General features: G+C 44.8%; 1 protein-coding gene and 1 long non-coding RNA gene across 7 annotated transcripts in view; one reads left to right on the top strand and one right to left on the bottom strand.

The window, feature by feature from the left end:
• The window catches only part of EPC2 (enhancer of polycomb homolog 2), a 41,320-nt gene extending 23,666 nt beyond the window's left edge, over positions 1-17,654 (bottom strand). The window contains exons 1-3 of one of the 6 annotated variants that reach the window (XM_048080998.2): positions 12,991-13,067; positions 12,272-12,358; positions 1,747-1,906 (exon numbers count right to left, since the gene is read on the bottom strand). In XM_048080998.2, the coding sequence (XP_047936955.1) occupies positions 1,747-1,846 (100 nt within the window). In that variant the 5' untranslated portion in view covers positions 1,847-1,906; positions 12,272-12,358; positions 12,991-13,067. Of the gene's footprint in view, positions 1-1,746; positions 1,907-2,426; positions 6,946-12,271; positions 12,917-12,963; positions 13,093-17,239 lie in introns of those variants that run through there. The other 5 variants (XM_013198101.3, XM_048080997.2, XM_013198103.3 and 2 more) reach the window with 5 other exon arrangements.
• On the top strand, positions 4,895-9,505 carry LOC125185020 (uncharacterized). The gene is made up of 3 exons (XR_007169851.2): positions 4,895-5,003; positions 8,908-9,016; positions 9,472-9,505. It is a non-coding gene; the product is annotated as an uncharacterized lncRNA (long non-coding RNA).
• Positions 17,655-17,658: the final 4 nt, after the last annotated feature.

Raw genomic sequence — 17,658 nt, 5'->3', positions numbered from 1 at the left:
CAGTACAGCCTCTTGGCGTCTGGCAGTTGATATAACTCACACCACAACAGCAAGTGTTGTTGCTCTTTGTGCTTCTAGCATTAGAACAGAATTTCGCAGCAGTTACCGTAGCATAAAGCAGCTTTGTATCACACCTACCGCAACCAGACTATGTGGGAAAAGTTATCCTAAAGCACTAGCTGATGCTTATTTTCAGCTCAGATACCTTCTGTAATTCTGTCCAGAAAGGCTGTGAATCCTAACAATACAAAGTACAGTTTGACACAATATCTTTAACACTTTTGAACAGATTTGTTAACAGCATTTACAGTGTTTCTGGCACCGCCCAAACAATAAAACACTTCCTTATTTAGCAGCTTTATTTCAGTTTAGTCAACCTGCCTCGCTTTGCAGGTTTTTCTTCTATTATTAAAAAGAGAAATACTTAAATTCCTTTAGCTCGCTTCTCACATTACCGGTATGATCTCTAGTATACCAGGGAGAACCCTGAGCATGTTATTTCCAAAAGTCTCCTTAGTTTGCAAGCATATGGGAAAAAAAGGAGACTTCACCACGCTACTGAGAAATGATGCAAGGACCTTCAATATACAGCGGGGTTTGGGTTTAAGTATCTTTGCCTAACTTCAAGTTCAGTTGCATCTCCAAAAAGAAGAAGGCATGCAAACATAAAATGCTTTATCTGCTCAGATCTACATGTAGATCAACAGCCTGCTGTTGAGGCAACTAAAAAAGGGCCGAACAGATGCTCACTGCCGTCTGGAAAGATGAAGTTGGATAACATCACTACTGCTTGCACAAAACCCCAAAGCAGCGAGAGGAGTGCACTTGCTGTTCATGATGCTTTAGCACACCCATCAGTAGCCTTTCCAATATGACTAAGAAACAAAACCATGAGTCAGTGATAAGAAAACCTTCTCAAAAACTCAGTACCGAACTTGTGCTTCACCATAAAGGCCAACAAGCCACTGCAATAACTGCACCGAAGGTTTTGCTGCAGAGATGAACTCTAGGGGAAGTCCAAGTCCCCAGGCAAGCCCCTAGAACGACATGTCCCAGAGGACAAACATGATTTGCATGCCAAGCAACAACTGAGCTACTGAAATACAAATATTGTGTCACTCATCAGCTGAACCTCCAGAGACCGCTGGGGTTACTTAACCAGGACTTCAGATCATCAAAAACCTAGGGAGCCAAATACTTCCAAAAAAAAAAAAACACCTCCTTTTACCTATAAAGTAAGTTCAGAGTTCCCTACAGAAAGGCAACACACCGAGAAAACACACTGCTACCCATAGCACATCCAGTAAAGTCAGGCATGCTATAGTGAATAGCTTCAATTTCAGTTGGCACAGCTGAAACCAAACCTTCAAAAACCTTGTTATAATCAGTAGAATCAAGGCTGATTTCATTACAAAACCTCCTCTATTTAGTTCATCCCCATTTATACTGAACTTTTGAATTAAGAGACTTGGAAGTAACTTTTGAGTTGACAGAAGACAAGGCTTGCCAGCTACTGTAATATACAATAACAGCACAGAGCCCATAAACAAATACCTTCAGGAAAAAAAAAACAACAAAAACATCTTTACCCTTAAATTCCTCCAGAACTTTACAGAAGAAATTGGAATTTACATATATAAATCCCCCTTGGACTTTTGAGTTTTTGAATACGGTAGCAACGTTACCCTCAAGACAGTTTGAAGATATTAATTGTAATTAAAGGGAAAAAAACATTCTTTAACTTACGTTGAATGTGAATGAACTGCTTTGGTTGCTTAAACTCTCCTTTATACAAACGATTGTAATAGTTGACATTGCTCTCTGCTTCAGGAACTGGGATAACCATGCTCTCTTTCTTTTCTCTGAAAACTTGTTGTGCTGAGATAGCCCGTTGCAAATGATGTTCCTGCAAAATAAAAATAGTTTATTTTGAAAAAAATCAGCATCTAGAAGCACGTACACAGACATCCTACTCTCCTACTGTTTTCCTGATGTCCACACAAGACCCAGCTAAAAGAGTTCAGTCTTCCCTGCATTTTAGAGGGCAGCAGGATGCTCGCTTCCAGGTTAGTGACAGAAGATGTGTTCTCCATCACTTCGCATAGCAGGGGGGTTCCTAACAGACAGGAACCTCAGAGCTCCCGTGAACGTAAGGCAGGACTCAGAGCAGATGAAAAGAACCCTTTGTTCAGACAACAGCATGTTCCTTTTCCCAGACCAGGAAAAGGTCATTCAAACTACAGAACAACCTTCGTAGGAAATTAGGGCTGGTAAAAACCAAACTCATTAAAAACTGGCATAGAGAAAACTTATGCAAAATCAGTTAACACATACCGAGTAAGTTCTTTAAAGTGTTGTTATAAACGACAGATTCAAATCAAAAGAATAGCTAATTTAATCATTCCTGTTTCCCCAGCAGTTCTTACCTGCTTGCTTTCTTTAGAAGTTCAGCCAGTTAAGAGTGACAAAGAGTCCTCACAGCGTAACACTTACAAAGCACGGACTCCCTAAACAAGTATCACTTCATTTTACTCTCACTGGAGGGATGCCAGAAGTGCTACAGAATCGTTTCAGGTTAGACGCAGACCACAGTAAATGCATTAATTTAGACTTTTTCACACAAGTAGTTTTCATTAGTTAACTCAGTGAAACCCACCCACCCCTGGGAGTTAGCACTAACCTGCGACTCTTAAAGGTTTTTCATCGATACTTGTATTAAACTTTGGCGGAAGAAAACCAGTACAACTCCAGCGTTATGAATGGTGCTGCTCTCTACGTACCATTTCAGTGCCATCTGAAGAAACCCAAGGTGAGCAGAGCAGCAACAGGAGCCCCCCAGCACACTGTCGGCTGAGGGGCTACCTGCCCCCTGAGCCAGCAGCTGGCAGCAGCACAGGGCACGTGCGTGCATGCTTCAGACCCTCCGGTGCAGTCTACGCATTTAAACATCACAAAAGTGTCTCGTGCCAAGACTCCGGATGGCTCAGCTGGCACACATAACTTTCTGTGAGCCCAATACAGAGGAGGAGTGGCAGTCTTCACCAGGACAAAATCCTAAATCACCACGGCCACTGGCTCAGGGAAGGTTAAGTCTCAAGTTCTCCTCCACCCACGCAAGCCGAACACAAAACAAGCCGCAGGCTCCGAGGCTCTCGAGGAGCCAGGAGACGTTTCCTTCTCCTCCCATAGAGCAGCGTTCTCACCTCCAGCTCCCAGATTTGAAGGCAGGACAGATGACAGCAGAGCATCAACTTGAGACTTGCCCTAACGCTCGACTCTCGCTGACCTTTACAACCCTACTGTGCCTACTCCAGGGGCGTCGGGCTACCCTCCAGCCATTCCCACGCATTCGATTGCTGGAAAACATCCCGGAGGACGAGGCAGCCTTTGCTGCTCTTCCTCCTTCGGTTTCCTGGGGTGCCCTCCCCACAGCCAGCCTGCCTCACCAGCACGGCACCAGCACCACAAGCAGCAGAACCAGCGCTTCGACAGCTTGCTTTCAGAAAACGCTCTTAAGAACAGGAGTTCTTCCTCTTTAATTCTACAGAAATTGTTCACAAAAACATCCTGAATGAAAGCAAAATCTTTAAAAATATGTAAGTGGTATTTAATAAATTACACTCTTAAATATTGAGATCTTGCAGAAATGAAAATAATGCAATTCCTGCAAAATTAGAATATAACAAATCAGCAACTGGAAGAGCAGCTTTGGGAATCTCCCCGTAGCAGATGAAGCAACATTAAATCAAACTATCAGGCTCCCCAGTGAACTCTATTAGAATTAAGACAAGAGTGCAATCAAATATCTGGTGTGATTTGCCGGAGTTAATATGTACTGAATCAATCTGTCATTCTACCATTGAAGTACGCCTTAGAAAGCTTCGCAGCGCTGAGCAGGTAATTCAACTACACCACAATTTGTTTCATTACCGCGCTGTTTTCCACGGGCGTCCCTGGAGCCGCCTCCTCACAGCCAGCCCCTCAGGACAAGGACCTGGGGAGGCTCTGTCCGAGTGCCCCCTGAGGACAGCCCCAGCACCAGGCAGGCCGGGACTTTGTCAGGTGCTGAAGACCTCTCGTTTCCACAGATGCACCAAGTGCCATGCTCCAGGGCCATATTAACCCTCCTCGGTCGCAGGGAGCAAGAGCAGCGCCCTCCCCATCTCCCTGGACCGCAGTCCAAGCCACTGCCCCTCTGGCAGCCCGCTGACAGGCTCTCCTCCAGTTCCTCAACATCTCTGAGACGTCTGGGGAAAGCAGAGTAACGGGAAAGATCATCCCTGTGAAAGATCCTTCCAAGAGCAGCCTCAGCCTTGAAAAACTGAGGAGTGTCCAACTGCCTGGTGTGGTGGCCGGGCTCCCACCACGGCGCGCGTCCCTCGCCCATCTCCTGGCCCTTCTGCTGGGGCTGCGTCTCAGCCCAGCAGCTCCCAGCCCGCACGGATGCGCAGCGCCAGGATCCAGCCCCAGGTGCCCACCTGTGCACTGCCCCTAGCTCGGCCTCGTCAGGTTTCAGCTGGACCAGTCCTCAAGTCCGTCAGCACCCACAGCGCCGGCTGCTCCTCCGTGCGGCAGGCCAACCACCGCACGGCGACGCTGGCCAACGTATAGCTCCCCCCACACCTCCACCATCGAACACTCAGGCACTTCTAAAATGGGACCGAATGCCTTGCGGGAAAACCACGCTGACCCCTTCACTCCTCCAGCCAGCAGGGACAGACCAGGTCCCACTTGCACAGAAAGCAGCGAAGAAGGGCACGCAGCAACCACCACACAAGTCACGCTTTGGCTCCACAGCCCATTGAGCAGCACAGCTCAGTAATTCAGATTATTCTCAGTTTTCGTAACGCTGCTAGTAGGTGTACGGAGAGTTCCCAAGGCAAGGCTGACAATAGGTGTTAGTACTCACTCTACTATAAAACGTTCAAGCAGAACGCAGCTTTCACACAAAGAGCCTTACAAGCACGACTGTCGCTCAGTCAGCAGGGCTTCAGAGGCAGCAGGTAAGTATGTCATTTCCGCGATTAGGAAAAAAAAATCAATCTTTATTAAACATGAAGTTAGGGAAAACAAATCTCAACTCCTGAACCGTTCTGTTTAACATACTCTGAAGATTTTGATGTAGAAGTTAGTCTATTTAAATGGCTTGGTTCAACCTGCAAACAGCCTTTTAAAGGTTTAATGATGGATTTAGCAACCGGCGTACCCAGACATCCTTTCATCTATTTTTCTTATTGTTTTGAGAGACACACAACATATTTTAACTTGTATTTCACTGTGCAGCAGGCAAGATAAAAGGATCTCATAACCGAACAGTAGAGAGAACTGTGATGATAGCAGACAGAACCTACTCCTTTTAATTCCCAAGGCAGCATCTGTCAAGGAGTCATTAACCACTGATTTCTGAAAAAGCAAATCCCAGCCTCTCTAATAGGACTGAGAGCATCACATACAACTTCGGCCCGCTTCTGTAGCTATCAACATAGCAGAAATATCCCAGTGCCTAGGACACAGCCGAAACACAGCTGTTCTCCAAGCACAGGACTGGTCCACCTGCGAAGGGAAACAGTGACCAGTACCAGACATTGTTTGCACCCTCAAGAACTGTATTCACCAACACAACCCCTCCCTTTTACTCTGCTGCTCCAAAACCAAAGCACTTGGATGCTAAACAGCCGTTTGCTACTTCCCTTAGCCTTTAAGTTCCCTACAGTTATCCTCCCCAGACCTCTCCCTGAAATACAGTTTCATCATATTTAGATAAATGCGATACCTTTCTGAAGGAGCACGTCTGGGGACCCCTGTGGTTAAATACCATCCCCACACTGAAAAGTTCATCTCTGTCTTAATTATGAAACCACAACAAGCAATTCTGTATTAGATGCACACACCCTAGAAGAAGAAAAACTTTAGGGCTTTAAGTAAATACACCTGTCCCCTTCTCCATCCCTTAAAATTATACCTTACAGACAACAATGTAATTATTTCAAAAGTAAAGCTGTTTTGCTACTCTTAATCAATTTTTCCCATTTTTTTAGTAGTTTGTAGATTTTCTGTACCTTGTTAATTACACTTGCTACTATTCGGGTCTATGCTGAGGTAGAAAGCAACCAAACGTGTTGCAGTTCACTGTGATCCTATTTAAGAGGAGGACTTCCCCTTCGCCCTTTCACAACAGAGCTCCAGGTCACAGAATTTACATCAGGTATTCTGAACACCGCAGGCTTCAAGGGAAGAAATAGCTGGACTGATGTTACCAAGACGTAAGAGAAATAAAACAAAACATAACACAGCCTAGCTCTTAAAATTGATTCCCTTAAGATAAACAGTTTTAACTCCGTAGCCTTCCATTATAACTGTAAATATGACAGGAAAAAAAATTGAATTGATTAATAGCTTTACCTCCTCCAAATAACCTACTCCTAAGCTAGCCTAAAGCCCCCTTCCTCCCTCCAATGAAGGACAGAATTAAAGCAGAAAAAGCATGAGAAAACCTTCCTAAAGCCTAGATAGGCTATTTGCCCACCAATATACTCAAATTAGGAAATACATCAGTTGACTTTTTTTTATAGTTCACGTATGGATTCAGAAACAGAAGAGTTTTGATATGAAATGTGCAGACTCATCTCGCGACATTGCAGCCACCACAAGAAGTTTAAGTGACATCTGTCATCAACACTTAAGGGAAAAACACAGAAGTGTCGCAAGGCTTAGAAGTTACCTTAACCAAAAGCCTTCCCCCTTTTTAAGCCATTCACCTATCTACTCCTCAGCACCCCACTTAAATAAATACAAGAGAGAAGCACAAAAAAGAGCCACCTTTTGTTTTCTTTGTGGTTAACCCATTCAATCCCTGACAGCCTCAGAGAACACCACAGCCAATGGATAGTGTCCCGTTACATGTTTCTGTATTTCTTACAGAGTAGGGCCAAGAGCTGGTCAAACAAAAATCCCACGCTGCTCTGAAGCCAGCGCCCCAACGCAAAGCTGCCTTGCAGGACAGGAACTCCTCCCGGGCTGCCCGCGACGCGGCTCCAGCCCGCCCGCAGTGCCAGGGGTACAGCTCAGGTCCCCCTTCCCAATTTGCACACGGGAAGGGCCACCGACCTGCTTCTCGAGCTCTTTTGGCCCTATCCCAGTTTGCCAGGATGACCTCGCCCACTTTTTTTTAAAAAAATAATCACAAGAACTACTTCCCGCCATGCCAATTTGTCTTCCTTACTGCCAAATTACAGCTACAGGAAAAAAAAAAGTACTAACAAGGTAGGCTGCTGCTCCTGACAACTCAATGAAGGAGGCAGCAATGTGAATTGAACTGCACTACTCCACCCCAAAAATTCACAGACATCTAGAACTGGCAAGGTTTGTATTATTTAGCTACTCGAAGTCACCCGGTTGTTTCCCCAAAGTGACACCAAGACACTTTTCCTGCCACCGACTTCCCTTCTCCAGCTCTCAAGCAACTGTAACGTCACAGAGTAACGCGAGCGCTACCCAAAACCAAGCACAAGCCATTCTGGTACGAATGCTTTATAGACAGATCGCCTGGTTACAGACAAGTCACCTGACAATTATCTCAGAAATGCTGATGTAGGCTGGTAAGATAGGTGATAAGATTTTTTGTGGCCCTCCTGCTCTAAGTGCGCCCAGCTTCCTTGGATGACGCCTGGTCTCTAGACACACAGTCTACACAGGAGCTGGGGACTTCAATTAAGAAAACCCAAATGAGGTTAAATGCCCCCCAAAAAGCTTTATTTCCTCTCTGGCAGTCTGACTGAAGCCAATTCAAGCACTATAAAATGACTGCAGGCAAGACAGGCAAAAAAGAGTGGAACCTGGCCCACCAAACACTGACACAGGTACAGAGGGGAAATGAACAGAGAAGGTCACAACCATTTTCATGTTCCTTTAACCTTGCAGTACATAAAAAAGCCCACCTTTTATACAAGTTTAATGTGAAAAAAATAAAAACAAGGAAACAAGCAATGCAATTTACATCATTCTATATAACGATGGACATGGAATGACAGAGACATCCCAACTATTACCCTACCGAGGGGGACAGTAGTGGTACATGAGCACACACACAATCTCTCATTCACATAAATAATTGCTGCCTATTTGTGAACATCTCACTGCCATAAAACTGTCACCATTTAGGAAATGCCAAAACCAAATCTTCCTAAAGAACTGTATTTTACAACTACATTAATTTCCACTTTGAAGTTTTGGCAATAAATAAAAATACAATTGTCACTACGAAACTTCAAAGAATTTTGAATTAAAAATCCCTTTTAGAGCGACTGTATATGGTACTTTTAAAATGTATCTTTTTCCTGAAAAAACAGAGTATTTTGTTACAAGTTGCCTTTTACCCAATTAGGAGAAAACTGTTACAGATAGTGCAACATTCAGTCAAAACCCAAGGTAGTTTTCTTTCAGCTCCTTGCAATACCCATTTGCATCACTCAGCATGTAACAAGTACAATTTTAAACACAAAAGACTGCTAACAAATTACTTCAAAGGAATTTATTTTCTTGAAAGTCTGCTTCTATTAGTGTAACTCGACTGTCCTGACATGCATAAAAAAATAAATTCCTCTGGTCAAAACAGAACTTACTGTCCTAGCAAAGAAGCTAAGGGCAGAGATAACACAAGAGTTTGGGTACCAGGTGACCCTACTGATTCCACCCTCTTCAGGGATGCAGTTTCCTGGGAAGTTTCAGATCTAACCTTTGCATTCAAGAACAAGTTGATTACTGTCCCTCTCTCCTCGCCAAGCTATGTAATTAATCTTCTGATTTGTAACATTTTATTCCCAGGAATGCATTCCTACTATATATAAATAAAAACAAATTTTATTTAAATGAAGGACAAACACCAACACCTGGAAATTTGTATTTCAGAGTTGTATAAACAAACCTCTTCACCGAAGCACTACACACCTGATGAACAAAGTCAAAATCCATCACGTAAGGAAACAGAAAAGATACCAGGGATTGGTTCTAAAGCCAGGTAAACTGAGAAAAAAGTTTAAAAAATTAAAAACAGGATTGCACACATGTTAATTGGTAGGAATTAAAGTTATAAAATTCCATTTCAACTCAAGCTTCTCTAAATATATATTAATCTCTCTCAACTTTTTGTTGTAACAGCGCCTCTCCTTTTATCTTGCTTACCTAGTTGTTGGATACCACCACCAGACATGCAGTATTTTGTTTGTACCTAAGTTTAGCACAGGGGAATTGGACGTTACCAGGATGCTTCAAAGTACAAACAGCTTTTGTTATGCAACTCAGACTGGTCAGACAAAAAGCATGAGTTGCAGCAAGACAAATGGTAGAAAGTTAAGATAACCAAATTATAAATTGAGATGTAAACAACAAAACAACTAGGGAAAAGGGGGTGGGAAGCCTTTATAAATATGCTGGTTACAAATAGATAAATAACTGAATTACTTTGTGCCACAGGGGACATCAGATAAAACGAGGAGAGCACAAGTTTACTGATGCGGAAAAGTGTCAGGAAACTGACATCTAACAAACCTGAGAGCAGCCTCACAAGGCAGGCTGTGTAAGCCCTAACTTCTCGCAATTTAAGATGACACACGTACCAGAAAATACCTTACAAAGAAAAATTCTACTGAAGCAGCCGTACCGCGAGGTGTGGAGCACACCAGAGAAGCAAGTCTATGAGATGCAAGCAACCCAGTTCTGTCCTCACACATTTACCAGTGGGAACGGCATTTTTCCTTGCCAAGTACCTCGTTTCACACAAGTCTCTGACATCACCTCGCCTGCTCTTTCCACTCTTGAAGTGAGCATTTCAAGTACTGGAAGACCAACGGCAGTTTAGTGACATGAATGTATTAATCACAATTAGAACTGCATCACTGTAAACTAGGAAAAATACAAGCTTTTTTTTTCTGCAGACTTGTTCCTTCTCCCTTACATTTAGGGGAGTTCTGCTAAGGGTAGGAACAGTATTTTAAACTAACACTTTCAGTAACACTATAAAGTAATCATCATATATTAACAAACAGGAATTTTCAAAATTGATTTAAAAGAAAACGTTAATATAGTACATTCGAAAATACTTCATTACAACGTTGAGTTGTTCCAAGTGAGATTGCCGTAATTTCACATTTATTGATAGTATATTTAGTTTCATAAATGCCCCTCCCCACTTCTTACTCCCTTTTATGTGCAATAATTGAGTTCTGACTCGCTTCTTCTCTACTTGCTACAGAAATTTGGGTTCTACAAACTAGTTTTCACCAGGTATGACTTTCATGACACCTGAAGCTTAACTGTAAATTTGTTTATGTAAATATTAAATGTGTTATTTAGCTCTAAAAAAGTTGAATGGTTGGAATCTGACACATGTACTAAGGGCACATAACTTCACATAAGTAAAAACAAGGCATAATTATTAGCTTTGTTGGAAAAGTAAGTTAGAAAACCTTCTGAATGCTTAGTTGCAGTCAAGGTGATTTTTCTTATGACAAATAACTAAAACCAAGATTAATACAAGCAGATTTATTGTTTGCTCATTTAAATTATTCAAATGGAACATTTCAACTAATCTCAATCAACGCGAAGTGTACAAAGCTAACTACTGCTCGGTTTTGCCAAGCAGGAGCAATATGAAACCTGGCACCACGCAATTCAAAACACCGCTGAGGTTGCCCGGGGTGTTTCTTTTCCAAGGTTTTCTTAAATTGAAGGAAAGGGGAAAATTGCTACCCACATGGGAGGAGTTCCAGAGCAGAGACACAGACTGCAAACCTCGGAGCTTTCAGAAGGGAGCTGCGCTTCCCCCTGAGGAGCCCTACCTGTAAGGGAAAGTTCCTGCATAATGAGTGGAGGTGTGAGCGCTCCTCCTTCGGGCAGGTGCCATTGTTCTCCACCAGGACTCAGGCGCCCGAACGAGTTAAGGCAGATTTCGTGGCCTGGCATTAACTGACCCCATGCATCCGACTCTAGCCTGCAGCAAAAATGCAGCTTTATCTCAATTAAGTGTGGTTTTAAGATATGGCTGAACCCATTTAACCTCTGGATGACACCAAGAGCGGGAGACTCCCGCTCTGCATTCCCAGGCCTCCCATCCCCACCTGCTCCTGCCATTTCCCACAGAAGCACACAACGCTCACTTCTTCCCTATCCAGCTCTCATGCCCCTTCCACGGCCAGAAGGGGCTCAGTACCCAGACACAAGGGAGCAGGAGAAACGAGCACAAGGGAACAGGACAGGAGCGAGGCGCAGACTGCCCCCGCTCGCTGCTGACTACAGGTTGGCTGGCTCAGCCCTATCTTGAAACCTCCCTCCAAGATAAATTACTTGACATTTGTCACAGGCTAAGCTTGTGCTAAGCAGCAGCTGTCACAGGTTAGCCGATAGGTGTTAACGTGATAAGCCCTAATAAACTGATCATGAGTTTGAGTTTTGAGAGAAAATCTTGGTATTGTTTACATTCAGCCACATAATTACACCCCGAGTAAATTAAAAGAAAAGCTCCTCAGTTTAACAGCTCACCAGTTACCTACACTCAGCTGCACTGCAGCTCAGGTGGGGGACAAGAGTCATCAGCAGGTACTTTAATTACCACTGCAGTTAACTAAAGTTAACAAAATCCAACCTTAGTGTTAAAGCTGATGCACCATCATCAAATGGGACGTTGGAGAGTATAAGCAGCAGACTAAAAGGAAGTTTCTGTTAGCCACAAGAGTATTTCACAGGAAAAAGTGTAGGAGGGATAGAAGATGAAGATGACAGCTAAAAATGGAAATAATGGCTGGGAAATGGAGCTGGGACAGGGACTTGTGAGGAATGTCACTGCGTGATGCCAGGGGCATCAGAGGGAGGGAGGAAACCCTAGGACCTGAAGGCAGTGGAAGAAGTCTTACCAAGAACTGAATTTAAAAACAAAGTCCACAAATAGAGATTGTAACACAGCACTATGATACCTACTACCAAACATACTTTGGTAATCCCAGCAGCCTCCACACACACACAAAACCAAGTAAATAAATACACCAAGGTGCTGAGCTCACCCTGAGAAGTAAACTTCCACTGGAATAACACTTGCCCTGCACACAAGGCGCTCGATTCAAGTCAAACCCCATTTCTTCCCCAACTCGAGCCTGCTGTCTTTGCTTTGTGCGGAAACACAATCTTTTGAGTTCCTTGTACTTCAACTTGTGTAAAATCTTGAGGGATTTTTGTTTACAGAGTATTTGCCTGGTTTGAACTTCAGCTCTCCTTTATTTACCTTCTACTTCAGCCAGCGGCATCCTGGTGTCATCTTTGTTTCATGCAGCCCCTCGCTTGTAAGCAACTTGCAGGGTTCAACTGCAGGCTGTGAACGCACGTCCAGCATCCAAATCTCAAGTTAGAAAAGGTTCTGTCCACCCAGTCATAACTGCTTGAAATTCAGCATTATAAAAAAAAAAAAGTAACTCATCCTTTAACTTCTGCGTAAGCTCGTAAAATCAAGAGGTGCTGACTGTTCTTTCTGAAGAGCCATGTCAACTTCTCTGTTAAGATCATGACAGATCTTATAATGCTCTCGTTCCTGAAGTTGCATACCTGCCTGGGAAGGCCAAAGGTCTGGTTTTTGTTCATCCGGATCCATCACCAGGGGACATGCACACTTGCTACCAGACAACTGCAATCTTTAGCTACGTAATGCTACTACACAAGGTGTCTGCTTCAGAGTACACACACACACTAGCTAAGAAATGGACAAAAAAAAGCAGCCCATGATTTCATGTGGTAGAAGGTATAGCAGCTGCAGCTTGAAAACAACGGCTAGGATTTTGACTCAAATGTGAATTAAAAAAAACGAACACTTAGGTGGAAGAGCAAACAGGTTTTGCAAAGCTCTCCTCCCTCCCAGGGATGGGAAGACAGAAACAAAGTGCAGTTCGGATATCGCCTGGTTATTTCCCAGAAGTTTACTACCTTTCTCACATGAAGTTCACTATTCACCTAAATTTCTTCAAGTGCCTTCTAAACCTGAGTGCCTCAGGAGGTACCTGCTTCTGATCAGCATCTCAACCAAGACTAGGCTGCACTTCTTTAAGCACCGCCCTAGAACTTAGGGATGTTGACATCACAACCAGCAACAGAACCTGACCTCCCTCTGAAAAACACCATCAGCATCATGAAACCGAAGCTTTTTAAGGGTGTTTTAAAGCACCTACCGCTTAACATATACAATTTAGCAAAAAAAAAAAAAAATACTTACACAAGTTACAGTTAAAGCAGTTTATTCATGCTATAAAAGCAATCACCTGCAACACTTCCATACACAAACGGGCTATAAAAAAGGCATGCTTCCCAGGGCGGGTGTGAGAACGGGCCTGGAGTGGAAGGGAAAACATAAGCAGTAGCAGAACTGTTACAAGGACCTCCAAACTTTAATTTCACTGCAGAAAGCAAGTGGCAGCATGGAAGCTATTAACACAATTCCTAGGAGCAGAACGGGTATCAGACAAGACCACTTACTTCCAGGCACACAATTAGCTGCAGTATTTGGGCAACTCCATCTTGTAACGAAAATTTACGAGGAAAAAAAAGCATAATCCATAAAACATGTAAGATTTCAACAACGTGAAAACACACAGCATGAAGGCCCACCAAGGAAAGATTAGTAAGTGACTATAATCTATGAAACAAGACAGAACTCTTTAGGCATAAGTCAATGCACAAGGAGATGTGCTCCTGTCTGGAAGATTAGCGACTTTTTTTTCCTTCCGTTTTAAAAAGCAGGTAAGCCCTGCCGTAAAATTAGTGACGCCTTCTCCATGTACATGCACCTGTCTCCAAATCCTCCTGATTGAACTCTTCCAGTTCATTGTATCAGCAAAAGTATTCGTCATGTTACTCTGTATCAACAAAAATAGCCAAACAAGAAAGTGTGACTTGGGGAAAATTAATGCTTCCTGCCTTAAAAAGAGCAGGAATAGGCTGCTCAAAAGCACCACTACCTCCAGAATGCCTTGAAAGCCAGATGATGAACTCAAGTTTCCAGTCTTACAATGGAAACTGAACTTACCCAGGGACGGCGAGAGTATGAACAGAAGAGAAAGCAAAACGAAATTTCTTTGAGTTAACTATTTCCAGCCTTTCAAAATACTCAAAAATGAACATTAAACATAACGACCAGCGAAGACCATCCTGAGGCGATCACTCAAGGACTGAGAATGAAATCCACTTCTCGTTCCCACTCCGTCAGCGTTTCAATAACCTGAAACCATGCCCTTAACTTGCCATCCACGCACCTTCCGCCCAGCCTCAGCCCTGTCACCCAGTTCATGCACAGCCACAACCGCCAGAAGTGCTCAGGCAAGAACTTTGAGGTGAGCGTTCAGATATATCTGATAGCAATCTAGGTATCCTAAGTGACCACCGCCAGTATCAGCATCAGCAATCACCACCACTTCCTAACAACTCACATGAAGTTAAATTTACTTCTGAAAGACTTCAGGTTGAATTTATCTCGTTAAGCATGATTCTTCCCCCAAAAGAGGTAACAGCAATCCCCGCTAATATCTATTCAAATTAAAAGATAGTTCTGTGATAAGAAACAAAACAAAGGCTTATCTATTCTGCAACTTCTCCCCCTTCTAGTAAAAACAGTTCATTAGCACCGTGACACACAATTCTTATTCATCAGAAGAAAACCACTATGGAACGCTCATGCTCAGTTTCTGAAACTCACAGAAGGACACCTTGCTACCTCTGCTTAGCTGCGATCTCCCTCTTACCGGAGATAAAACACGCTCTCTCACGCAGGTTTAATTTAGGATAAATTACAAACGCTTGCTAACATAAACATACTACATACCAGAAGCGTAATTCTTTCACAGCTGGAGCCTCCACGTGAGCAAAATGAGCTGCTGATTTGTAAATGCTGAGAGTGGACATAAATCTCTACGATACGTACATGGAAATAATTCCAGTGTATTCCTTTTGACCAAATCAAGAGAGAAGTCTGGGCACACACTGGGCAGCATCGTTTTTTACGGAGGGATGACCAGTAGTGCATATCGTTGCGCTGTCTCGGACTACAGAGTCCAAACAACTTCAGTAGCGGTATTAAAAACAAGTGATAATGATTAATCCCTCCCAAGCTTTAAACCTTTCTACATTCCAGATGACAGTAGCAGTATAAAAAAAAAAAGCCTTAAAAACAAATGAACCAGAGTCTGTATGTTTGGTATGCAAAATATCAACAAAGCAAACCCTTCACCACTACTAGCAAAACCGGGTTGTAAAAAAAAAAAAAAAAAAACAAGTCAGACAGAAAGCTCAACCCATTTCAAGTCCTGAAGAATTTGTAAATACCTGGTTATTCTCAGTCAGAGAATACTGACTGATATACAATCAGTCCTGGAAGCTGCACTGTATCAGAGTCAAGCCCTACGTACCACACGAGCTTTCTGGTTTCAGGACTGCTTGGCAGAGAGGCACACAAGGACAGCAGCACGCTGGGAGCTTTGCATCTTTCCGCAGCAAATGTAAATCAGCAGCTATCCTAACGGCTTCGAACACCTTTCACAATAAACATCCCCGGCAGAAGTCCGAGCTAAAAGTCGGACACCTAAGTCACTGAGATGACACAAATGGATATGTGAACATCTCCCTCTCCCAAAAGTCCCCTTCAGGATACATCAAGTGAAAGGTAGACAGCAAGTAAACTTCCCCAATATTTACCTACTGCCATCTCTCATGGCCTTTCCGAGAAGGGCTTTACATACCACTACCAAAAAAATCTACCTTAAAAAAAAATAACCAGGAATCCCTACCTATTTGTGTGACACTGGATAGAAACCTATAGATAGACACTAGATAGAAACCCCATGACTGAAGCTGTCACTACACTGGAGTAATCTAAACTCTCTGTTAATAGCACAATTTATAATCTTGTTTGGCTAATGTATCCAGCACCATACTTACACATTGCTTCAATGACCACTTCATTTTGAAACTATTGCATAATGTATCAAATATAGCTACATTTCACTGTGGTAAAAAAAAACTCATTACAGAAAAGACACATTTCAGTACAACACTAAAGCAGTTTTACTGAACTATACGTCTAAACTTCACAATCATTCAAGCAGCCCACAAAATAGCTTACTTACACTTAAACTTGTTAATGGAAATGGTTTTATATAAAACATGATTTATCAAAATAACACAGTGATTTATTAAAAAAGCGTTATTTCATGAACACTAAATGCAAACACGGGGCTGCAAGGCGTACTTTAAAGACTGAGAAAACCAAATGACCCTCCAAGACCGTTTCGTCAGCGCCAGCGTTGTTCCTTTTAAACACGCTCCCAGAACCCGGCAGAAGCTGACACTCCTGGAGGCACCGGGAGCTCGGATCACGATGCATTACACATTGTAACAGCACCGGGTAAACAGCAGGAAAGCGAGCAGGATGCTAAGACAGGGGATTCCTTTCAGCATCAGCAGTCAATTGAGAAAACCAATCGCGGAGGCACGAAGCCTCCTTTGACAGCTGTAACCTCCGAAAAGCCAATCCACTCGCGCAGAGCCCTGCCTGAGGCGGAGACAAGGCTTCATTGAAGAAATCCTTGCGGGCACACTTACTCCCGGCCGGGGGCTGCCGGGGCCGGTGGAAGCCCAGCGCGGTCCCACAGCACCAGAGCCGGGCCTCCCGCCGCCTGTCACCGCCTTGCCTTCACGGGACGGGCGCGTTCTCCGCTGGGACACCGAGGAACAGGCGCCGCGCTCGCTGGTTTACTTCTCACACACGCAGCCGGTGCCCTGACAGGGGGCAGGAGGGCAGCACCGGCCCGGTTCGGCTCGGTTCAGCCCGGCCCGGCTCAGCCCGGCTCGCCTCAGCCCGGCCCTGAGGGAAGCAGCGGCGGCGGCACGCTACGCCAAGTGCGCCCGCAGCGCCCGCCCGCTCATTCAGAGCCGCGTCTTGCGCCTTCCTCCTTCCTACGCTAGCGTAAAGGCCTCCCCCCCGCTAATCAAAACACTCGCGAGTCGGGACGCAAAGAAGATGGCGGAGCAGGGCCCGCTTACGGCGCCGGACAGCAGTTTACGCTGCGCTCTTTGCGCAGCGCCCCGTAGGAACCGTGCAGCGCCGCGGCGGGGAGCGTGCGTAGTGCGCTTGGTGAATGCCGATGGCCTATTTCCCGTGAGGGGAGGGGGGTGTCTGATAAACAATGGTGCCCCCCCTGCGCGGCTCCCTTACCGATTCCTCCTCCTTCTCCATCCCCGTGGGCATCTGCGGCACAGCCCGGTTGATGGAGACGCAGTCGTTGAGGTCGGGCATGTCCTTGCCGCGGTAGATGGGCAGCGGTTTGGCGGCGTCTAGCGCCCGGGCTCGGAAGGAGAGTTTGCTCATTGTCTCCCCCTCACAATAACACCCCGGGGCCGGGCGGGCGGGGGGGGCCCTCAGCGCGGCCTCGCCGCCGCCTCCCAGCCGCTCCCGCACCCGGCCCGCACCACCATGGAGGGTCCCGCCGCCCCGGAACAGCTCTCCGCGGGGCCGCCCGTAGCTCACAGCGCACGCCCCGCAGCCCTAGATCCGCGCCGGGCTCGCTCGCTCCGCTCCCTGCGCCATGGCAAACATGGCGGACATTAACCAAAGCGGCCAGCGATCCCGGCAGC

This window comes from Anser cygnoides, chromosome 6 (assembly GCF_040182565.1).
Source record: "Anser cygnoides isolate HZ-2024a breed goose chromosome 6, Taihu_goose_T2T_genome, whole genome shotgun sequence".
Lineage (NCBI taxonomy): Eukaryota > Metazoa > Chordata > Aves > Anseriformes > Anatidae > Anser > Anser cygnoides.
Note: the sequence above shows the minus strand (reverse complement) of the source record. Positions and strands in the feature narration are given on the sequence as shown.